This window comes from Chinchilla lanigera, unplaced genomic scaffold (assembly GCF_000276665.1).
Source record: "Chinchilla lanigera isolate Chin_1 unplaced genomic scaffold, ChiLan1.0 scaffold00024, whole genome shotgun sequence".
Taxonomy (NCBI): Eukaryota; Metazoa; Chordata; class Mammalia; order Rodentia; family Chinchillidae; genus Chinchilla; species Chinchilla lanigera.
Genome location: NW_004955425.1, coordinates 1,154,069 through 1,179,868, shown reverse-complemented (window position 1 = coordinate 1,179,868; position 25,800 = coordinate 1,154,069). Strand labels below are relative to the sequence as shown.

At 38.9% G+C, this 25,800-nt stretch overlaps 1 protein-coding gene across 2 annotated transcripts in view; it reads right to left on the bottom strand.

The window, feature by feature from the left end:
• The window catches only part of Cpeb3 (cytoplasmic polyadenylation element binding protein 3), a 191,855-nt gene that overhangs the window by 44,432 nt on the left and 121,623 nt on the right, over positions 1 to 25,800 (bottom strand). For both annotated transcript variants that reach the window (XM_013514851.1, XM_013514850.1), the window contains one exon: positions 8,568 to 8,686. In XM_013514851.1, the coding sequence (XP_013370305.1) occupies positions 8,568 to 8,686 (119 nt within the window). The remainder of the gene's footprint in view (positions 1 to 8,567; positions 8,687 to 25,800) is intronic.

Genomic DNA, 25,800 nt, shown 5'->3' with positions numbered 1-25,800 from the left:
CAATTTAAATTCCAATGGGAATTTAGATGTCATCTATTATTCTCAAGTGTTGCTTACTACCCAATGGAGAGGAAAAGGTGTCAACCTCTCAGTATCTTTTAGGGAAAGCAGAGAGAAGGGAGACTGACAATTGATCAGTCGTTGGCCCTGACAAGACTTCTGTATCCTGGATAGCGCTGGCGTCTTGAGGCAAAAGGTGTAACTTGTTTGTTTGTTTTCTGGTACAGGGAATCAAACTGATGACCTTGCGCTTGCCAGGCAGGCGCTGTGCCACTGAGCTAAATCCCCAGCCCCAAAAGCTGTAACTTTCACACAGATTATTTCTCAGCTACAAGTGGGCTCCAGACAATCTCCTGAAAAGAGGCAGGATTCTTTCTAAACAGGCAGCCAAAAGTACCTCTGGGAAATTCATGTTCTTCCAAGTTCACCACCAGGTTTAAACAACAGGCCAGGTACAAAAAGGAAACTTAGACGTTACCTGCACCAAGCTCCACAGCCTTTTTGATGTAAGTGAGGCTTTACGGTAGCTTTGGGACCTTTAGCTACTGATGAGTAACTCAAGCACAGTACTCAGTGTACTGTTTCGTAATGACACTCATTGCAGAAATACAGCACACATAAACTCCACCACAAAAACAGTAATGCATGTCTTTGGACTATGCTGGATTTAACATAGCCATTATTAGTTAAATGCTGCAGCCAGAAGACTCAAGTGAACACTTTCTCCGCAAGGCTCTTCTGACTGCCTCAAGAGCATCTGACCACTCTCTCCATCCATCCCTGTTCCACACACACGACTGCTCCTTCTGATCCTTCCATTTGAGTGCCTATGCTCCTCAGTTCACACACATGTCTATTTCCCTTCGCTGGACTCTAGGGTCCTTTAAGGCTCAGCGTTCTTCAGGTACTGGACTGCTCCTATGTGTATGGTTTCTATTTGCCCAGTACAGTGCCCAACCCTTAGTGAATGCTCTGTTCAAGTTTGGTGAATGAAAAAAAAATAAAAGGCTTATCTGAGGCACACTGGAGCTATAAGATGTCCAGTAGGTCCCCACCTATACCCTAGATTGCTCTACTCACTCTCCTGAGAGTCACCACCTAGTGTGTTTGGTCAACAGAGGGTGCCCCAGAACTCAGGCTTAATCTTCACAAATTTCTGATGCCACCAGGTAACCTACTCAGGGACTAGAATTACCAGGTGTTCATCATCACTGCTGATGCTTTCCTGTCACTTACAAATGATCACTGATTCCCTTTTAAAAGAAAGAAGAAACTACTAGCACTTGTGAGTACTCACACTGCACCACTGTGCTAGGCATTTTAAATACAATCATATGAGTAATGATCAGAATATATGGTTAATGTTTATATTTTAAAAAAATTATTATAGTAAAAGATACATTGCCATTAAAATACTCTCCCTTACTTCCAACACACTTATCCCATCATTCTTGCCACTTTCTGAAGCAGTTCTAGAAGTCCTCCTTCATAAATGCCTTTACCAGGAATGATAAAAACCATGGGGAACAGTGCTGCCAAATGCCATCCAACAGAAGGGCAGACTCCTAAAAACATTAAGGTGCATCCTCCTCCACTTTTTCCACCAGATTTGGCACCATGCAACTTCTGGCTTTTCCCTAAAGTCAAAATAACCATGAGAAGTAAATGTTCTGAATCAATTCAGGACACTGAGGCAGCCACAGCAGTCCAACAAAAGACACTCACAAAACACCATAACCTTACCTCAGAAATTATCCCTATTTTAGAGTTAAGATATTTAAGGATCAGAAAAATTTAAGTTTATCTGACACAAAGCCAATGTCTTCTGTTTCCATTACAATCATGCTGTGTGCCCATCAGCATCCCCGTCTGCCAGGCTACTACAGCTTCCCAATGGGCTCAAAATGCATTTTTACTACAGAGTAATTAAGCACTATCTTATCTTCAGACTCATTCTCCCTACTGTCAATGCATTAAGAAATGGCGCCAGTTGCTGGGAGTTACAACTCAGTGGTAGAGCACTTGTCTACCATGCCCAAGGTCCTAGGTACAATCTCTACCCCACCATACACACAAAGAAAAGAAAGGAAAAAAGAAGAAAAATGGCTAACAGCCTCATTTTAGACCTATTAAAAACTGGCAGTTAGAAAAACTCAAGAAAAATGATTTAGTGAAGCAGCACTACATTTAGCTATTTAAACTTCCAGGAAATCTGGTACCCCAGCCAGACAGTTTGGTCCAATGTCTACATAAATGTGTATTTTCAGATCCATGGTACTAGGGAAAGGATGTTCTTACTCACATACTGATTACTAAAACCCTTGAGAGGAATACACACATAAAAGTTCAGGTCACCTAACTTTTTCCTGGGAAGAAGCCTATTCTTTGAGCTTCATGGAATAACTAATTCCACAGAAATCTGCACAAGTATCATCCCCAAAGCAGGTGTATCAAATGCAGGATTAAACAATGTCACACAAATTTATATATTGTAACACTTCTCAGAGCCTTAGTATATTAATATTTCCTAAATGGTTTTGGCCTATGGAATCTTTAATTAAGGGAGGAAATAGTTATAAAATGCACGAAGTGCTCAATAAATGATGCTTATTATGAGTACATTTTTGTCTGTGATCCTTTTCAAAATACTAAGCTTTGACTGAACAAATTCTGTATTCTTCAGCATACACTCGGATACTAAATTTGATACATATATATGTATATGGATCTCTATATATGGATCATATATCTGTGGATATATATGCATATATATGGATATATATATTTTTTCCATTATAATCATGCAAAGGAATAGCTTTGGCTACTTTGTCCACTGGCTTCTATTTAGTACATTTGGAACAGCAACACATTTTTTACTTTCCTGGAAAAGAAATATAACTTTCAATGACTCAAACTCTAAGAACCTTTGGACCCATTTGTAAATTTACAGACTAATAGCAAAAACTAGGTTTATTATGAATAAGAGGTACTTCTCTCATTTTAGAGAAAAATTCCCCTGATGGAAGGTACCCAAATCATTAGGCTAAGAACTCAAGGAACAAGTAAATAAATCAAGCAGGTCATAAATGCTGAAGAATTCTTAGGTGGGATATGACACACATATGATATGGCTTAGCCATGGATTCTGAGATGGACACACAAAAGTAGATTTGACTGGACCAAGATAAAATTACAATTATACCTTAGGATACAGTAGGTAGAGAATGAAACAGACTTAGTAAATAGAGCACAAACAGCAAGACTGAGACAATCAAGGTGCCTTCTAATTTAGCCTCTACCTAGTTTTTCTGAATTTAATTACTTTCTACTTCTTTTCATACATTTGTGCTTCACCTATCCAATTTAAATGTTTTTATTAATATCACACAATTGCTAGTTTCTCTATTTACGTTGCTTTTCCCTAAAATGTCCATTCCCCAGACCTCCCTTCCTCTCATCCAACTCTAAATTCTCCTCATCTTTCAAGGCCTAGTTCAAATATTTCATCCAAGAAGTTTGGTGGGTTTTTTGGCTACTGGGGATTGAAATCTCATATGCATGCTAGGTAAGTACTGCACCACTGAGCTACATGCCCAGTCTTTCAGAAAATTTTATTGTTTGAGACAAGGTCTGGTTCAGTTGCCCTGGCTGAACTTGAACTTGCAAACCTTCCTTCCTCAGACTTTCAAGGAGCTGAGATTACAGGCATACACCACCATGCCCCGTTAGGAAGTTTCCTTCAATTACCCTAGGTATACTCTTCAAAGTGCACGATTTGTATCCTACTTTTACCATTCTGTCATTTTTCTTTTTGAGACCCTATTATATGGTGGAGGCCAGCCGTAAATCTGTATGTACCCCAGGCCAGCCTGGGTCTCCCTTGGGTCCTCTCCCCTTGGCCTCCCAAGTGCTGGGATTGCCCAGCTCCCTTTTTCTTAATTAACAGGTATCTGAGAGCTGGTTACGAGCCAGGCTTTGTAAATACTCTGTATATTTATATACTTCTTTTACCTACCTATTACACTATTAACTTTTTTAACACGGATTTTTATGTCAGTTTACAGTAAGTTCTGATTCACAGTATCTAGTACTTTATTTCTTGGGGGTTTTTTTGTTTTTTTTTTTTTTGAAATATGGTCTCGCTATGTAGCTCAGGCTGGCCTTGAACTCGCTACATATCCCAGGCCAGCATTGAATTTGCAGTGATCCTCTTGCCTCAGTCTCTCGAGTGCTGAAATTACAGGCATGTACCACCATACTTGGTAGGAAGGCACAACATTTTTAAAAAGATGGATTTATGTGAGGTTACAGACAACTATTATAATAAGTATCATGGGAGGTTAACCAAACAGATGGTATTTAAAGGGGTCTTGAAATAAGGGTAGAAATTAAAATTTGAGATGGGAACAGAAATATTTCAGTTTTATTAGACTATGGGGTTCAAAAGGAAAGCCAAAAAAGGAAAGAGTGGGAAAAAATTGAAGCTAGACTCCCAGGCAAAAGGGTCTGGACTACTTTCATAACTAAAGAGGAAGGATTGAAAGTACCCAAGATCAGAATTAAAAGACATGAAAAACTAGCCAGCCTCTATTTCCATCTTCCTTGCTTTCATCATTCTTTTCAATTCTACTTTTCAAATTTTAAGTGAATAACCATGTCACTTGAGCACTCATCTAAAGAATTAACCTACAAAAACACACTTCAGTTTGAATATATGGTTTTTAAATATACGGTAAAGTCATGCTATCATATTTCAAGGTACATAGAAATTGTGACTATACTATAAATTGTGAGAAAGGAAGCAAAAAACTTCTCTGATATTCCTTTCAAGGTTTTTCCTATCCCACATCTCTGTTCAAAGCATTCTAGCAGGTAAGAATCATTAACATCTTTTTGACCTTCTTTTCAAGGTTCCTCCTTTTCAGCTCTGATCTCTGCTAGACCCCTATAAGTCCCTTGCTCTATCAGCTTGCTGTCTCCCACAACCAGGTTCAATCTATTTATATGCTCAAAAAGTAGACGCACTTTGGTGAGAGGAACCACTGTGCACAATGTCTGCTTGCTTCATCGGAAGCACAGAGACAAAGTCACCTTCTGGAAAGCCTGGGACACCTGAGCCATGGACCTCCTCTCATTGGAGGAAACAGAAAGTAGATCTAGAAGCTTTGCAGTAGTTCCCGTTCTTGACAACAAAAGTTCCCATTCTTGCCAATTTGTCTTCCTATTCTTTGGGACTGAGGAGTCAATCAGGCTACAAAAACTGCTCTTTCTGCCAGGTTTCACTACCAGGCCTATACTTGAAATAGTTTAATCTAATGAAAGGTAATCACTGATGAAAAGTATCTCCTTAATATTATTAACATCCATTAATTTCATTTGAGTAACACCAATTCATTTGAGTTAAAAAACAAACAATCCTAGACTAGGTAGGTGAGAAAGAACTTTGTAATCTGGCTTTGCTTTAGGAAAACAAACTGATCAATCTGATCCACTCAAGGGTAATAGTTTGATTTTTGAGGGGAAGAAAGAAGGACAAAGCACATTTGGAACATGGTGAGTTTCTAAGGAGAAATCCAAGAAGGGTCAGAAAGAACTAATCTACAGAATGAGGGACCAGGATACTGACAGGTACAGAATGAAGATTAGCTAAGTTAAGCAGTAGCGGCAAGGATGAGCCAAGCTCAAAACATTTGGTGAATGAGCCCAAAGGTTGAATCTGCCTGGAAATAGTATTTCCAAAGTCTTTCTTTACTCCTGGGGTTCAATCTAGCTCTCACTTTCTGTGAGATCCTGGCAGGGAAATGTGATCAAATGAGGTGGAGCATCATGGATGTGGAGGTAAAGCCAAGAAAGAGGTTTCAAAAAGTGAAACCCAAAGAGCTGGAACTCCAAAGGGGACCCAGTTCATTAAAACTATAGATGTTTGGGGACTTTTATGTTTCCTATCCTAAGTTTTATTAAAATTACTGTATTTATACTGGAAATTCTGAGTATGTCTGGGTCAAAGAAATGCATACTTGGCAGTTATCATTGAGAATTCACCATGCTCCAATAAAACTGTTTCACTTGAGCTCAGAAAATGTAAACTGCAATAATGCAGACATTTGTAGAAACAGAAACAATGAAAATTACCCCATAAACATTTCTAAAGTAGATAATTATATTAATTATTTTAAAAAGTTCTTCAAGCCACAGGTAATAGATGTGTCTAGAGTGCAGACACTCCACAGCAAAGACATCTACCTCCTCTACATCTGCAGCTATCACAGCTTGCTCCCTGCTCAATATACATCCCATCCTGGAAAAAGCCTGTCCTCTAAGGCATGTTATCCTCCTTCCGCTGCAGACACAGTGACATGTTCCTTCCACGGTCAAGCCCTAGACAGACTCATCCTCAGTCTCCTCACCTCAACCCAACAGCTTCTTCCCTACCATGGGCAACATTATTATACACTTATTTAAGACCCTCTCCAGTAGCGTATGGCCAATTCCACCTTACCTCTTTCTATTGTCTTCTCTGATGTGCCAGTGACAGAGGCTCTCTGCAAGTTGACCATTTATCTCTAAGACAGTGATGGTGAACCTTTTAGAGCTTTCAGTGATACAAACAGCCTGCTGTGGCAGGGGCACCATAGATTTCCCACCGTGGCTCTAAGAGATCTGATCCTGACAGAGTTGGTATAGGTGTTTTTTACTTCCAGTATCCAGGGCCTTCACACTGAGCTACATACCCTGACCCTTTCACTATTTCTTATTTTTGAATCAGAGTCTTGCTACATTGCCCAGGAAGGACTCACAGTTGTTCTGGGATTACAGAAGTCTGCCACTGTCCCCAGCTTGGTACACTTTCTAATCTCACATTATTCCAAAGAGTACTCCAGCGGGATTTAAAGAAGTTATTTCAACCTCATTATTTATTTACCTGAAGTACTTCATACCTCCATTCTAGTCAGTCCTCATGTCTCCCATATGATACACAACCCCTCCACCCTGTTTAAAGACCAAAGTTAGCAAAGGTTCCCTACTCTTTTTGTCACCTATTTTCTGTTTCCCTACCTGTACAGCTACCCTGCTGAATACTGTCATTATTGTTATCAAAATATAGCACTAGTCCTAGAATTTGAAAATTACAATGACACTTTCACACTAGCTAAAATCTTTGTGTCTTTTTTGCATTAATTACTCTGCATGACCCCATAACCCCATTCTTTAGAAATTTCCTCTTCGGCTTTACACACTGGATTTTCTTCCTTTATAGGTGCTCAAATCCCACACTTCATGGTTCACAACCAGTTGTAAACCCTGTTCTTGTCAATAGATGTCACCATGTGCTGAGCTCTAACCTTGTTCCCCTGAATCCTATGGCAGCGAGTAAGACTGATAATACCAACAAGTTACCCCTGCACAAGTACCTGAGCTCTATGAAATGCTTTCACATTCATTTTAATCTTATTTGAAAAAGACAGAGAAGAGTCATTATTCTTCCCATTTTCTAGTTGAGGGAATTACAAGTCGGCAAGGATCAGATGACTTATTCAGAGCCAAAATGACATTTAAATAAGTCACGACTCTTCCCTAAACACTTTGTTGTTGTCTGTTATTTGAGACAGGGTCTCACAGTGGCCTTGAACTCACTATGTAGCCCAGGCTGGCCTCAGGCTCACAGCAATGCTTCTGACTCAGCCTCCCAAGCACTTACAGGCGTCTACCACCAGATCCAGCATTCCCCAAAACATTTCTGAGAATATACCTCGCTGTCAAGCAAACCTCATACATTTAAAGCAGGTTTATAGGGTTGATTCAAGCCCTGTGAAACACAGCTTCAGTCTCTCACCCACTCTACATCACTATTTTTACTCTATTTCCCACTCCTAGAATCCAGCCTTGACACACAAACCCACCCCATCCCACTTCTACCCCTACCAAATTCCCACAGATCCCTACTGCTGCCATGCTAACCCAGTGCTTTTCTTCTGCTTTGAATATGATCTTCTCCACTGATATCTTCTTTGCCCAGTGGTTTATTCTCTGGCTTATACTCTTAACCACAAACTCTGATATAAGTGCATTTATTATTTCAGCTTCATATTCTCAGGCTGTCCCCTCTCCTGCCCTGGAGAAACTATCCATTTTACAGTGTAAGCTCTGTTTAAATACCTATGGGTATCACCAGCACAAAAGCCTTACATTAAAAGGCACAGAGACATTAAAAACTACAATTTTTAAAGTAAATTACTTCTGTCCTTGATTTGAAAAAAATGACAAACCACTAAGAGCATTATTTATCTCAATTCAGAGTTTCTCAATAGGAATTAGCTTACCAGGATTGTAAAGTAGCTGACAAGGGCACATTTGCTTACATGCACTACCCAAAATATGATATGAAACACTGAGTGATTCCTTATTAGCTTTCTGTTACCAACAACAGTGCAGCTCTACTGCACAGCAAGGTCAACCCAGGTAAGAGGATCCTAGTTATCAGCATTTCCATTATAAGGAGGAGGAGATCAGCTATTCCAGTTACATATGTGCTCTGGAAAAGCACCAGGTGGCTATGTATAACTTACCGGTTTATCCTTGATGGTCGGGCTTGACACACATAGGTACAGTTTCCCATCTTCTTCTAGGCAGGCATCTATCAAAGCTTGTACTGAGCTTTCCTCCTGGAATAGCAGGAAGGCATAGCCTTGGAGAGAATAAAAACAAAAGTGGGAGAGAGGAATAAGTAAATTTAACTCACAGTACCAGCCAAAAAATTACCTGTTTCATTTTGACCAAGTATTACTAAAATCTAAGAAGTTCAAATGGGACAAAAAGATTTCAGACCCTTGTGTGCTAGACACTGTTTCAGGAGCTCATAGATATTACCTTGCAAAGAGTCTCATGCTCTACCAGCTGAGTTAGCTAGGTACTGCAGTAGTACCTTGTCTGGTTCTCAAGACTACTCATGGAGGGGCTGGGGATTTAGCTCAGCGGCAAAGCGCCTGCCTGGCAAGCACAAGGTCGTGAGTTCGGTTCCCGGTACCAGAGAAAAACCAAAAAAAAAAAAAAAAAAAAAAAAAAAGACTACTCATGGAAACAAGTTCAGAACACTGCTATGGAAGTTAGGTCTTATAGGTCTCATTATGATTTAATGAGGGCAACAGACTCACTCACCATGGGCCCCAGCCACAACTGCAGTGCTTGCCCACCACTTTCCACCAACCCATAGGCTTGACACATGCTACAACAGGGATGAGCCTTAAAGTGTTATGTAAGTGAAAGAAGCCATAGAAAATATGCCCAGAACAGGCAAATCAAGACAAAAATAGATCAACTGCATGTAACTGGGGGATTGAAGGGAATAGGCATACGGCTTCCTTTCAGAATGATAAAATTTTTCTGAAACTACTATAGTGATGGTTAGACAATTCTCAAACTGAAAACTATTGAACTGTATACATTAAATTAGTGAACTGCATGATGTGAGAATACCTCAACAAAGCTGTTTTTAAAAAAACCCAACAACAAGCTGTTGTGTTTTCATATATCATTGCTGCTACTACTGCTATTTCTCTAAAGGATATGCTCCTGGCAGAGCACACAATCTAGAAACACTGACATTAGTTTTAAGATTTCCATGGACAGTCATTTTTTAACACAATGTACTTTTAATTGACATTGCTGGGCATGGTGGTGCATGCCCATAATCCCAGCACTCAGGAGGCTGAGACAGGAGGACTGTTGTGAGTTCGAGACCAGCCTGGGCTGCAAAGTGAGCTCAAGGCCAGCCTGAACTGCATAGTGAGACCCTGTCTCAAAAAGAAAAAAAAATTGACATAATAATTTTATATATTTATAGAGTACAATGTGATCATTTGACAATGTATACGGTGTACAACGATCAAGTCTTGGTAATTAGCATTTCCCTCTCTTCAAACATTTATCATTTCTGTGTTGGAAAGCTTAAAACTCCTCTCTTCTATTTCTTTATAAAATATATAGGGCTGAGGGTATAACCCAGTTGCAGATTATGTGCCTAGTATTCAAGAGTCCCTGGGTTCAATCCCAAGAACCAAAGATAAAATAAAATATATAATACATTATTATGAACTATAGTCACTCTACCAACACATCCAGTTTTGTCTAGTTCAATTCAGTGAGATTTAGAATAATTATTACAAGTGGAATGCAATCTGTGCATCATGAGATCACTAAAATGAAGAAGACTCGCTTCCTGCTCTCAGTAATGCAGCAGAATAAGCAGATATTTGGACAATTAACTACTCAGTACAAAGCTGAGGGAGATAAATGGGGACAAAAAGTGTCACAGAAGCTCTGAGGAGCAAAAAGTCTAACTTGAGAGAATCAGCAAGACTTTAAAAAGAACAACAGATGTTCAGGGGGCCAACTCTGGCACTTGCTAGACACTGATGTTCATGCATGGCAGCTGAGCAAAGGCCCATCATGAGCTAGTCTGAGCCTGAGAACTCAGCTAATTCAACCTCTTTACAACTCTGATAGCGTCACTAAATCTCTCACTGACACCACTGCTCCTAGTCCTGCTACGGGCCTCAGAGGAAATCATCACCAACACTATTCTCCTCTGGAGCACTGTGTGCCAGAATGATGCAAATGGTGAAGAATAAGACCCCCCACACACACACACAGAAAATTCTCACACATCAAACAAAGATGTCTAATATATAATCAAATGGCTAAGAATCAAAGTCCTCTGGAGTCCTGGGTAGGTAATATCTTGTCATATAAGGACAGCGGCAGTGGGTAATAGCTATTATTTTTTACCCTTTTCTCCAGCTCTTTAAACACTATACACAGCATTCAAGCAAGCACAGCAGGAAAAAGACCAGCAGCTGCCCAGCACACCAGACAGCGGCCAACACCATAGGCAGAAGCCAACACACAGGAGAAAGCGCCAAGCTGGGCCACCTGCAGAAAGAGGCTGCCCAGGTGTTATGACCCAGGGCTGTCTTCTGGGCTTTGTTCCCAGGCTAGATACGTCAAAGGATTCAGCAAGTGCCTAGACGAAAAAATAAAATAAAACCTTGTAGCCCAGGCTGGTCTCTAACTGCAAAAGTAGAAGAGATAATATGTCATTTCTTTATCCTCTGTCTTTTGCAAACAGCCTCAAACTATCACCAAGTCCCAAGGAATCTATTAGAAATTCAATGTTTTCACTTAAATGAGGATATTAACACTACTCGCTGAATATGGTAATTCAGATAAGTGAGTTTAAAAATGCAAATATTGCCAGGCGCAGTGATGTATGCCCGTAATCCTAGCACTCAGGAGGCCAAGACAGGAGGATCACTGCCAGTTTGAGGCCAGCCTGGACTACATAGTGGGCTCGAGGTCAACCTGAACTACGTAGTGAGACCCTGTCACAAACAAACAAGCAAACAAACAAAATAATAACCAAAAGGTTTTAGCAGGTTCCTTCCAACCTCCTGTGTTAACCATTTTAATTTCTGGTACAGATCTTTCACAAACATCAAAAGAAGCATAATGGACATGCTGCCTCTGGAGGTGAGCCTGTCTGTTTATATACAGTATTACGGACAGGCACGTCAAAAAGGTCTGGCAGTGAGCATGCTCAGTGAGCTGGGGCTTGCTCCAGTCCCTTGTCTCGAGAGGCCTCCAAACTGACTTCTTTCCCCTACATCACTGCTCACCCTCTGCAATCCTGTATGTCAAATCCAGTTTTCAGCTGACCTTGGGCATCAGAGAACAGGGAAGTTGTCTACTCATAGCAGATGAGTAGCTACCATAAAAGCATACAGATTTTCACGAAGGCCTATCACATGGCCATAAAGGTCTACATTTGCAGTAGACAGAGTAAAAACAACTGGGAGTTACATGGAAAAGCTTAGTACAAATACTGTTACCAAGAGAAATCTACAAATTCTTCACTTTCTCCAGGGAATTATCTGTAATTCTTTACTAATTTCTTTAGAATGACTCTTTTATAACAAATAATTCTAGAGCCAGGCATGGTGGTACACGCCTGTAATCTCAGCATTTGAGAGGCTAAGGCAGGAAAACTGTTATAAGTTTGAGGCCAGCTAGGGCTACACAGTGAGTTCACAGCCAGCCTGAACTACAAAGCAAATCCCTGTCTCAAAAAAAAAAAAAAATTCCACATCAAGACAGTCATCTACACTAGGTGTAGTGGCATACATTGGCAATCCCAGCAGTGGAGAAGCTGAAGCAGGAGGATCCCAACTTTGAGCCCTGGGCCACTTAGTGAGATCCTGTCTGCCCCTTTAAGTCAATTAATTAGCTAAATGAAAAGGGCAGTGGATGAAGTTTAGCAGCACAGTGTCACTGGATTTAATTACAGTATCAGCAAAAAAAAAAAAAAATTGTTTTTGCTTCAGGTTTAGCAAGCTGCCACTCTGTAATGACAATATTCTGTTAGCACTACAGATGCACATGTAAGTAAACATCCCTCTGGGGTGTAGTTCAACAATTTCCATCAACTCTATTTCCCACTTCTGACACTTTCAACCAAAACAAAATTCACTAGAACACCAGAGTCACCCACGAAAACAACTTTATATCTTACCTAACATAAAATGCCTAACACTTCAAGGTCATGCAAACCCAGACAATAATAAAAAATCACAGCATTTTTAAAATCAGGAAGGAAGAATCCTTCAAAATCATTTTCTTTTTGATCTTGAAAAATTTAAGGTCAAAGTAAAGTATTTGAAGAAGATTCCTTCTAGAACAAGATTAACATGGGGTGGAAATTAAATCAATGATCTACTAAAAGTAAATTCTACATTATACTGTACTATGAAAAGAGTTCGGGGCTGAGTCAGAGGTTTGGATTTGGGGACAAATCCCCCCATTTATTATTAGTTGTGTGGTGTAAAAACTAATGACTAACACTGAGCATTTACTAAACCTTTACTAAACAAGGAGCTGGTCTAAGTGTCTTCCACATATTAACTCTTTTAATCTCACACATATCCTATGAAGTAGCTTGTATTCTTCATTCTGTTTTACTGTTTAGAAAATTACACAAATTAAGGGGTTTGTTTGAGGTCCTCCAGGAGGTGGTAGAACTATAAACTCAAATATCAGCATTTCTTAGTCTCAGTTCTTTTCTTTATAAAGAAACTATTTCTCCTTATTATCTTACAGATATGTGGGTTGTAATATGCAAAGGAGTTTTGTAAACTAGGATGTCATCCAAGTGTTAATTTTTCTTTCCCTGCATTTCCAATTATTTATGTAACATGTGAAATTAAAGTTAAGCTGTATGTGGTCTCATAAAAATTAATGATACGTACTTTCTATTCTGCACTTGCAAGTGTCTGGTAAATAAAGGGAAATAACGTAGATACTGAAGAAAAACCCTAATTAAAGTTACTTGAAAATAAGCTTAGTATTACTGCAAATGAAAAATAAAGTGACTGAATATGTGCTTTCATATATTGCTAGCCATTTCTACCAGGAGAGGACTGTCAGATATATTATCTGCTGATTTTAATATATTCTGTAAATAATAACTGGTTATTTCTGTAAAGGGAGATTCTGCAATTAGCATTTAGTGGCAGCTTCTTCTACTAGTTTGAAAGGCACTAAAACCAAAGAAAGACTGAGAAGGTAAATAAGGACCAAAATGTGTAATAGATAGTGGGAAATAGGAAGAAAATGTTCAAATGGGAAGGGGAACAAAGGAGTAGGGAAGGAAAGAAGGGAAAAGAAGAAAAGAATAGAAGGGAAAAATAGAAACAAAACTTTTGTAACTTATGAGGAGGTAAGAGTGGTTGAAGGGCGGGGGTTGGGGAAAAAAGAAGAATCAAGATATATTATGTATAGGTACAAATTCCCTATGATAAATATGATCATTATGTATAGCTAAAATGTACCAATAAAATTAATTTTAAAAAAAACCTTGGCCAAAAACTGCTCATCCTTGCCTTCTGGGTAACAGCAGGATTATAAAATTCCTCCAGTTCCAGAAATGGTGACCTGGGAAGTACAGTGCAGGGCGCTTTAGAGATGGTTACACTGCGAAAGCCTTCATCTTAGACCCAGTGTGTGGGAGGTGTGGGCTCCGGAGGGAACAGGAAGAACCCTCAGCCTCTGTCACCACCACAGCCCTATGTTACAGGCAGAAGGGGTGGTAGGAAATTCCTGGCTTTCCCACTGATGCCAAATAGGTTAGAGGAAAAAGGGTAGAACAGAGAGCTATTCTTGGACAAGCATAGATTGACCAGTGCAATTTTCTTGGGGGAAAGAAAGAGGAAGAGGAAGAAGGGGCTTAATTAGGATAATTCAACTTTATTTGGTCAGGTTTTTAAAGGGTAAATTTAATTAAAAGGGTTTTTCCTTTAATACCTGAGAACACATAAGAATTACAACTTTCAAAATGTTCTTGGCCAGCTTTCAAAAACAAAGCTTCCTGAACTCTGGCAAACATGATTTTTCAAGATTAATTTAAGAATATTTGATCCCTAGTATAAATAACAATCACCATCAACTTTACCCCCACAACTACCATGTAATAAGAGCCCACAATGTTCTAGGCACTCTTCTAATAAACATATTATATGTTAGCTTATTTCATCCTCACAGTGACTCTATGAGGCAAACAGAATTGTTATTATTACCATCTTACAGATGAAAAAATTCACGCTACAAGAGGTTAAGGGACTTTTTAAATTAAAACCTAGGGACTGAATTTGGGGTTAAAACCTAGGTCAGATTCCAGAGCCCTTACTCTTATTCATTAATTTACATGGTCTCACTTAAAAATGGCTAGAGAAAAATTTTATTATCACTAATAAATAAGGACTTGCCTTTAAAATATTCTTTTAACAGTGGCCATGACAGTATTTAGGTTGTAATAAATCACCTATACTTTATTCTTATAATCTAAGTTTTACATTGATCCAGCTGCTCTAAATCCTACAGAAACTATCTTAAGAGGAGCTGAAATGACGTATTTCAAAATAACAAGAGGAGGCTTAAATTTAGCCTTATTTAGGTCAATGAAATTTTTATTTTGAGCAAACTTGTTTATTGGTTTTCAATGTATGGTATGCATAAATTGAAGATTCTGTGGAGTTCAAAAGTAGAAACTCAAAGTTTTAAGGAAATAAATATCATCAGCATAGTAAAAATAGACTTACACAATATTCTTATTTTCTTTTTTTGGTACTGGGGATTTTGGGCCTCATGAATGCCAAGCATGAATTCTATCCCTGAGCTATACCCTAGCAGAAGAATCTTAAATGGATTCTAAAACCACTGGGCAAATTCAGGGGAAAGCAGGAAACCAGACATTCATACAATCTTGAAGTATCACTTCACAGGTAAATCAGCATTTGCAAAGATATTTTTACATTGAGGAATCTGGTAGACACCACCTTAATCAAATGAACAAACAATATCACCAATAATAGGACAAACTGATCCTACATGCCTCCTATATTTTGTCCTCAGGATGGCACATCATCTGTGTAGTATCCCTGCTAGTACTCTTTAACCTGAGTCCGATCATGAAAAAATAAGTAGACAGTTCCAATCAAGTGATTTTTACTTTTTTTTCTTTTTTGTCTTTTTGAGACAGGGTCTCCTTATGCAGTTCAGGCTGGCCTTGAACTCACTATGTAGCCCAGGCTGGCCTAGAACTCATGGTGATCCTCTCGCCTCAGCCTTCCAAGTGGGGAGATTACAGGTGTGCACCAACACGCCCAGCAAGAGATGTGCTACAAAACAACCCGAATGGACTTTTCAGATGGTATAAAAGATAAAAAACCAAGTGATCAGTCTAAATGAAAGGTGATTAAAAAGAGGAAGCCACTAAATGCAAGGCTAGACCTCATGTTTGGATTTAAGGAAAAGCAGCTCTAATGGACATTACTGGAATAATCTGGATACTTCTTGCTCTGGAGAGACATATGCTAAAGAATTCAGGAGTGAGAGGCCTTGATATCTACAATTTACTTTTGTAAAGGTCACTGAGAAAAAAGAAAGCAAACATCACAAAATGGTAACAACTGTGCTGAATGTAGAAGTCTATATAGGTGGTCACTGTACTATGCTAATAACTTTTTATAGGCTTGATATTTCTCAAAATAAAAACTTGTGAAAAAATTTTAAATCACAAAGTTTTTCTAGAGAAGAGGATAATATACTCCCCTATGCTATAAAAAGCTATGTGGTTCTTTTAAAAGACTCAACAGTCTTAACATCAATAACTGATACTGTGATTTTTATTTCAAATAACAACTACAAACGGAAAAATAATTCCAACTTGTGAGGCCATACCTAGGCTTCATTCATAAAATGATGGTAGACCAAGGTATGGCAAACTTCCAATTGATTAAGACTAGCCCCAGAAGGAAGGGTCCACAGGTAGACAAGGAGAGTTCTCACCTCTCACAAAATCAGACTCCCTATTTACCAATGACCTTCTCAGATCTGAAGGGCATCTTTCTAGCCAGACCTGTTTAAGTTGAAATCTTTTTTGGCACATTCAGTCTGTTTCAAATGTTCTGACCTTGGCTTTCAGGTCAGAGGACTTACCTGGTATGCCTCAGGAAACTTGTCTTTGGATTTAGTTCAAGAGGATAAAAAACATTTAGGAGGTGCAGGCATGATGGTAGGCACTAAAGCAATAAAAATGTTGAAGGTAAAGAGGAATCTTTCCCTGGAAAAGCTATCTTGTAAATAAATAACTAATAAACATGAAAAATGCTATGCTGAGGGAATGTCCTACCGAACACTACTAAGCAGCAAATGGAAAAGCTTTATGCAAACAACAGGGAAAGGCCTGTTGCAAAGGCCCTATCTAAGCTGGGGGATGATTACTTCTCCAGGAAGTAAGGGCATTCCAAGTTCAGCAAAGAGAACATGCCATGGAATGGAAAGGCCAAAGAGTGGCCTCACTTGGAGAGCAGTGAGTACAGCATAGCAATGGGGATAAATGAATCAGCTCATTAATCTCCTGCCTGCTGCCTGGATAGCACTGTAGGTCTACAAACTAGGCTTTTAATTCATTTTCCTCCTTGATTAAAATACTCAATATCCTACATCAGCGGTGGCTAACCTATGGCATATGTGCTACAGTGGGCTGTTGGCATCATTGAAAGCACTAAAAGGTTTGCCATCACTGTTGGAAATGTACTGAATCCTCATTATGTATCTAAGCATTGCAGAGGAAAGATGACATGAGCAAATCCTTGTTCTCAAGGAATGTATATGCTACAAGAAGGTCATGAGGAACAAGTGCATAGAAAACTCTAGGAATAATGCATTAAAATTCCTAAGAATTATTTTTCTAACATATTTTTAAAAGTTGTACATCACAGAAAGAAGAAAGATTACTTTTAGTAAAGAAGGCATGGAAAGAGAAATCTGGAAAGATTTTCTGTAGCTGGTAGCATAGGTAAAAACGTGGAGAGAACATTCCAGGCGGAAAAATTAGCCTAAGTTAAAATGCAGAGATAGCTCTACAGATAGATACTGTCCATGGATTCCTGAGTGCTTTTTTTTTTGGTTTTTTTTTTTGGGGGGGGGGTTTTCTCCGGTACCGGGAACCGAACTCACGACCTTGCGCTTGCCAGGCAGGCGCTTTTGCCGCTGAGCTAAATCCCCAGCCCCTGAGCGCTTTGACTGTATTTACTGCATGCAGTGGAGACTCAAAATTTTAGTACTAGCCTCTTTAGTGTTTTTTACTACACTAGTAACTGTTTCTTTGTGAGCTTGTTGCTTGGTGGATAGGAATTAGTTGGGAACAAACAAAAAACCAAGTTGGCTAAGTAATACTACCTCAGAGATGGAAATTGGCGATCTACTTCCTGTATTCTTACTAATATCCTGCAGTTCAGAGCATTTGGTTCATGTAATCACATATTCTTTGTATAAAAAGGACTGTGTAAAGACTGCCAATTTGTTGGTTTTAGTTACAGTGATTCTAACAAGTACCTGACTAAGGAAAACTAAGCCAGATTAGGGATGTGGGAGGGAACTGGTGAAACTAGTTGGACAATTTTATTATTACTGAGTATTACATTTTCACTGGGGGAAGGATGCTAATATTCTTTAACACTGAGTAAGCCTAAGTCACAGGACTTACTGGTGCTCATATGTACTTCTCATGTAATCCTCATAACAACTCAATGAGAAGTATTGGATGAGGAAACTGAGGCTAAATGACTTGCTCAGCATCATACAGTTGGTAATCATCAGTGTCCACCTCTGAGTCCGCAGAGCTCACTTGTGTTTTTCTGCTTGTTGCTTTCCTCACTCAGTTTCGGACAACTAGTGAATTCTGTATATGGTATATACTTCTACGGAAAGATGAAACTTTAGTTTGGCTCTGTTCATAAACCACCTGAGCTTTGACAGTCTAATTACTTCTCTTCCTTGGACTTTACTAATTCTCTGATCAGTTCTTAATGCTGCTGCCAATGTATTTTCTCTGGGCTACAGTTTTCTCTTCTTAAGACGAAAGCCATCCATCTAGTGTTTCTAAAGACAATCCCATTCTTTCATTTTTCAAAAAACTTTCATCAGATCCTCCTGATCAGCTTCCCACTTCTAATTCTTTCAATTAAAATAAAATAACATGTCTTGGTCACACTTACTCATAGCTTTAGTCTTATCTAATTCTTGCCAGCAAGTCCAGACCAAAGTTAAAACATCCTCTCTGCCTCAGTCTGCCACATGTCCACCATCCACTTCCATTTCTGCAATCAACGCTCTTCCAAAGAAAGTCCTCATCAGGGGTGGTTATGGTTTCTCCGAACTAAATAAGCATCTGCCTCTTCCCAGAACCTCTGCCTGGACACAGCACAATATGTAACCTTGTCTAAGCGGTTTCTGTTACTTGTGTGGTTGCTCAAGCTTTGTCCTTTGGCCTGCATGTTCCAAATGCCTTTCCATACAGTCCCTCAAACTATAAATGCTTTCAAACAAAGTCTAACTTTATAGCTTATCTTCAACAGAATACTGAAAATGTGCTTAGTAAAAGTTTTAAAATGGTAAGATTTTAAAGGAAATAATAGGTGCTACTCCATCTGTCAAAACAGAACAAGACAAAAAGCCTACCCTTGCTAACATTTAGTATAGTTTCCTTGTTTATATAGGAAAACCCTTCCTTGGAATAAAAACTGCAACCAAGTAAAACATTAAAATATTTTAAATTCATAGTTCACCAAAGACTGTGAGCATGATAAGCCAGGACCTGCATTTTTTTTAAAAAAGAACATTACTCAAAAGATTACAAAGTACTAAAAGGTTAAGTACATGCTAAAATCCCTTAGCTTCCCAACTGATGAGTTTATATAACTCAGAAGGTAGAAAAACTCAGAATCTGGGCCTAAAACAATAATGACTTGTTTCCATTCAAATTATACTATAAGGGGGGAAGAGTGAAGTTTGAAAATATTTCCTTTCCAAAACCAAATTTAGACAAGTTGAAGGAAACTGAAACAGATGCTACACTCCCCCCACTATAACTACACAATGGCTTGTTTTTGCCCATTTAGAGTCCTCTTTCTTGCCCTTCAAATAGTATCTCTTCAGCTGATTGGCTCAAAATCAATCTGAATCCCATGTGGCCTGCCTTATGGCAGGTTCACAAACCCTGCTGGTATTACTCCTCAACTGCAATGCCTTGGTCACAGGACCAGCAGGGAAGCCAGTCCGGCTAGTGCAGAGGAAATACATGACTACCAGCTGAAACAGCCCCTTAGGAGTACACACTTTTCTGGAAGTGGGAGGGAACCATCAGCATGCCAGCTCTGGGTCACTCTTGTGTAAAGGTGAATGCCTGCTACTATTCCTGTTCATCTAGCTGTGCATCCTGGACACTGTATTCCTGGACTCTCAACTAAGCTGAGGATGACAGCCTCCTCCACCCTACTGCCAACATCATTGACTTCTGAAGACAGTGTGAGAACCACATGTCTAATCTCTTGTCCAACATGGGGAGATGGCTGATGTCTTGCCTCTCCCCCAGAGGCTTCTGGTACCAGCGATAGTACAGTTGTGTTCACTGCCTGGATGTTACCAGGTCCTCTCCCTGACTCTACATTCTCTGTTGCTCCACTAGAGGCAAAATTATTGCAGTATCAGGAGTAGCTGCTTAGTGCAGATCCAGGGGTGTAAGCCTTAGAGTGGGTAGATATTTTTGGTAGTGCCAGTGACAGCAATTTCAGACATGGGATATGCTCCCAAGAGGCAAAAAGAGAGTTTATACTAAACATATCTGTCATCAAGTTTGTTCAGCGTATCTTCCTAGCTGCCACATTCACAGCCCTATGCTCAAGGAAGTAGAACTAAACTATTCTTTTATTAATTTCTCAAGGAATTCAGGGCTCTATTGTGATTCTTGTTACAGCTAGATACTAAAAGATGAACTGGGCCATAAACTGTTGACGTCTGCCATGTGCCACCCTGCCTTGGAGCCAGCCAAGTATGGACTAAAACCTCTACAAACTATGAGCTAAATAAACCTTTCCGTACAAAAAAATGAACTGACTAGTTAGAGTTCCTCCCCTCTGGAATCTAATTGGAAATATGAGAACAATCTGAGCTCAGTCATAGCAGTGGCAGAACATGGTAAGGGTGGACAATTAGTAGCTCCCATCGTTCACATCCCATTGTTCATATGTCCTCTAGCACAGCCTTCATGACACCTGGTTCTATCACACCTGTTGCTGGGCTCTTATTACTCATAACCACACTCCTGATCTGAGGTAGCCTAAGAGAACTTCTGATCCCTGAGGTGAAAGAATTCAACTGTAAAGCAGTTCATTCAGGTCCAAAAGTGCATAGTATTACTAGGAAGGCAGAAACCTAAGGTTAAGCTATGGCTAAAGGCCAGCTAAGACCAAAAGCCACAGCTTGAACTAGTTCTTTGGCAATACTCTACCTATATGAGTGGGACAAAAAGAATACAAAGACTCAGGAAAAAGACAAGGGCCACATTGGTTTTGAATAGCTGTAAAAATGTATCTTTGGTCATTTATCTTAAGCTGTTAATTATTACATAAAATCCAGCCTTATAAAGAACAACATAATTTATTAGATTATATAGTTTAAAGCTGTCTTCCTTTTCCATAAATGATACATATTAGCAAAACAATGAAAATCACTTCCTTTGTTATTTATTAGGTAAAATAGTAATACATTATTGATCTGCCAGACTCAAATCTAATAAAAGTTGTTGTATCCTTATAAGAAAATACTTCTCCTCAGTTTAAAAAAAAGATTGGAGTACAATAAAATGCATTTATTTTCAAAGCTACAATTCCTCCGAAAAATATCTGAAGACCACAGGACCAAGTATGAGAGACACTTGGTATAGAGCAGTGAACTAAACATAAAGAACACCTAGTTCTCATAAAACTCACATTCTAGTCTGGAAAACAGAAAAACACCTGTAATTTTTTCAGGTCATGAAAAGTCATTTAAAGAAAAACAAAATGAGGGTAAAAGCCAATAAAAATGTGAGTAAGAGAAATAGGAAAAGAGGGTAGAGAGACTGCTACTTTAGATAAAGAAGTCAGAAAATATTTTTCTATTAAGTTGACAAGCAGAGGTCTAAAACATGAAACACTCCATTTAGAAATCTTGGGGGAGAGAGTTTCAGACAAGAGGAAGTATCATTACTATAAGAGGACTTAGTTATCCTGTTAAAGGAATAGCAAAAAAGTTAGTGGCCAGAGTAGGCAAGCGAGAGAATGACAGGCAGTGATACTAGAAAACACCCAGGATTCAATAGATAAGACCTAAGAGGAACAGATTTAAATACTTCAAACACAAGATTCATACCAATGTGGTCCCTGGCTTCTGCAGGGGTCCATTATATGCCAACCACAGAAGCCAAAAGGTATGCTCACAGCTGCAATGTGTTATCTGACTTGGAACTAAGCAAACTAATTTGCTGCAGATATCCAAATTAGCATAAACTTCATAAAGAAACTGCTTTGGGAAGCCATGTGATATCAGATCTGGATCTCTTTTAACTCTGATTATGTAGCTTCTAATTTAACCTAAAGAAATTAATCTGAAAGTAAAGGCTATATATGAGAATATATTAACAAAAGTAATTATTTCCAACAGCTTAAATGACAAGGAAATAAATTAGGGCATAGCAAATAGGTTGGGTAGCCTCTGAAAATAGAAAATTATGTAGAAATTTGAAGGGAAAAGAGAAGGAAAGAGGAATACAAAATTTTATCTCTATTATTATACCCTCTCCCTCAAACACAAAAATATGTGTGCCTGAAGATCAGATGGAAACAAAAACAATGACAGTGGGTTCTTCAGGAGAGGCAACATTATTCTTATTGTTCATAAAACAACACTTGTTCAATGAAATTCACATTGATTAGTTCTGGCTCTACTACTTAACTACATGAGGTAATCAAAAGGTACAGTGATTTTTAAATTTAAAACATATATTACAGTAAAAGACACATTGCCACTAATCCCTCTCAAAATACTCTTAACACCTATGTTCTCACCACTTTCTGAAGCAGTTCCGGAAGTCCTCTTTTGCGAGTACCTTTAGGGTGTGTGATCAAAAATACAGTGACTATGGCTACAAAGAGTCATCCAATGGAAGAGCGGGCTCCTGAAAACAGTACAGTGTGTCTTCATCTATTTTATTCACCAGACTGACACCATGAGACAGCTGGCTCCTCCCAAAGTTGAAATGACCAGGAAAAATAAACATTTCGAACTGATTCAGGACATCAAGGCAGCCACAACAGCACAACTAAAGACATTCATGAAAGAAGACTCACAAAACTGCTTCACAAAGTGGCAAAAACTATGGGATAAAGTATTTGAAAACAGTGGGAGTATCTTGAGGGAGATTAATGGCAGTGTGCCTTTTACTGTAATAAAATTCTTTTATTTTAATATTCAGTATATGTTTTGATTATACCTCACAAAATATTAAGGCCTAGAATTCGAGTAGCAATAGAAACTATTGTGGATCAGGTATTTGACAAGTGGGTCACGGTGATCTCTATATTCCACGACTTTCTCAGTAACTTTTTTTTTCATAAACATGGACACATTTTTACTCTTTCCCCCACCTACCTATCCACTGCCATGTCCCTTTCTCGTTCCTACTTATTAACAAAACTTACTCATTATGTTTTTCACTTTCTTTTCTTTTCTCTATAAAGATGACTCGAGAAGTGTGTGCCTCCAACCCCAGGTTCTAGTCCCATCAGCCCTGACTATAATTCCAACTTCCCATTGGAATCTCCTCTTGGACCAGATGTGAGTGTATATGAAACTCTTAATTGCTCACCACACTGATTTTCCTTCTGTTGGCTCATCCACATTTAACACTGCCAGGGGTCTCCCATGCGGTGGAAGGAATTTTAGCACAACTGTGCCATCAAATTTACCACCATTACGATCTACACCATCACAAAGACCCAATGGTTCATTTCTCTTTCCATTCTGGTAATAGCTCATTGCTAGTATCATAGATATTTAGAGTCCTCATAACTTTTCTTTTCAATACTAAGGATTGAACCCAGGGCCTTGTGCATGCCAAGCAAGTGCTCTACCACTGAGCTACATTCTTAACCCTTTAAAAAATCTTATTTTGAGACATTCTCACTAAGCTGCCCAGGCTGGCCTTGAACTTGCAATCTTCCTGCCTCAGCTTCCTGAGTACCTGGGGTTACAGGCATGCACCATAATTTCTTATGATCTTAATTACAGAAATATAAATGGTTTCTCTAAACAACCTTGATGAAAAAATCAAAACAAAAACCAAACATAAAAACTCAACTTCTCTCCTGCTCAACAAAGTGGAGGGGAAAAGTCTTCAGTGATGCCTGGGTAATATGCAAAGTATTCTATGTATAATTTCTTACTTGATCTCATAAGAAATCACACATAGACAGGAATATTATCCCCATTTTTGAATGAAAAAAAAACACAGAAATTGAGAAAGATGGCAAGATGTGGAACACAAATTCAGCTCAGGTTAGTTTACTACAGACCCTGTATCCTTGGTCACTTGTTACTCAGATCAAGTCTTAGACCTGGCAATCAGACCTGGCAATCAATAATCTAGCTTAATTAAAGACTGCCTTGAACATGTCTTTTCTGTCTTAACTATCTGTACTCCCAAATGATGCTAGTGTCATTCAATTAAGAACTTTGGGCTCTAGCCAGGTGTGGTGGCACAGGCCTGCAATCCCAGCACTCGGGAGGCTGAGGCCAGAGGATTGCCTTGAGTTTGAGGCTAGCCTGGGCTACATAGTGAGTCTAGGGGAGCATGAACTACACAGGATACCCTGTCTCTATAAAGGAACAAACAAATGAACTTTGGGCTCTGGGATCAACCTGTTTTGGCTCTAACCCCAGTCTCACCATGACCTTAGACAAATTACTCTCTTTTAAGGCTACTTCTGCCTTTATAAAATGGGAATAATAGTGATTCCTAACTTGTGGAATTGGGAAGGGTAAATAAATGAGATTGAGCACGTAAAGGGTGACCCATTGCCTAGCTCACAGCAAGCCCTTGGTAAATATTAGCCAGAGTAAACATCATAAATCCACTCTACTAAATTTGTTGCCTATTCTTTTCTGACCTATTTTTGAAAGTCAAGATTTTAAACACTTGTCATGGACCACAGATTGATATGTACTTTAATAAAACAGCATCATTCATAAAACTTCCACATGCAGAGGCTGTCTTAAGATTACCACATGAATTTACTCATTCTGATTCTCAGTGCTACCTTATAAAGTAGGTAGTACTACCATCTCTATTTTGCAGGTTAAAAAACTAAGGCATAGAAAGGTTAAACAACCTGCCTAAGGTCATACAACCAATAAGTAGGGAAGTCCAGCAAGTCTGGCTCTCAAATCCATGCTCTTTACCACTACTTATCATTTCACACTGATATTTTTAAGTCTCCTCTGGAAATTGTAGCCTTCTCAAATCAAGAATATTGCCTTTGATGGTGGAAGGCAGAGGGGAGGGAAGTGAAAAGGGCTGAAAAAAGGAATTAAGATTTTTTTGAGACAGGTCTTGCTATGTAATTCAGGCTGCCTTCAAACTCGTGGTGATCCTCCTGCCTCAGCCTCCCAAGTGCTGGGATTAGAGATATATGCCACCATGCCCAGCAGGAGTTAAAATGTGTTATGCACATGTACTGACTTCCCACAAAGAATGTAACATTATGTGCTATACACATGTATTAAAGAATTAGAAAGAGAAAGAAAGATAGAAAGAATCTTCTCTGGATCCCCCCAAAAACCAGACCTAGACTCTTCCACAGACTGATACACAACAAATATTTGATGGACTGAAATTCCCAATGCTGTATGATGACCATGTGTACCAGAATCTCAGCCCTCTGTTTGTAGTATTTTCTATTCCCTTACCCCATCCCTTTTCAATCTATTTTCACACTACTAGTCCCCAAACTATTATAAATATAATGAGATTGATAGAAATCTGTATGAATATACAGCATGGAGTTTTGTTCATGTCCTAACCCTCGGCGAAACTCTCTTTCAAGGTGCCTCTACAACTTACACCTTCAATTCTACTATTCCAGAATTATAAACCATACAATTGCAAGAAACTTTTCCTCAATTTTTTGACTAGATTGGATTTCTTCTCATCTTGAAGAGCTAGAGTTAGAAAACACAAAATAAGACTTTGTTTCAAATTTTATTAATAGCTATTTGAAATGATTTTAAAACTGATATTTGTACTTCACCTGACTCCTCTTTTCACCCCAAAGAAAAACACTACATATATACCTCCATGTCTACTCTCTCTGA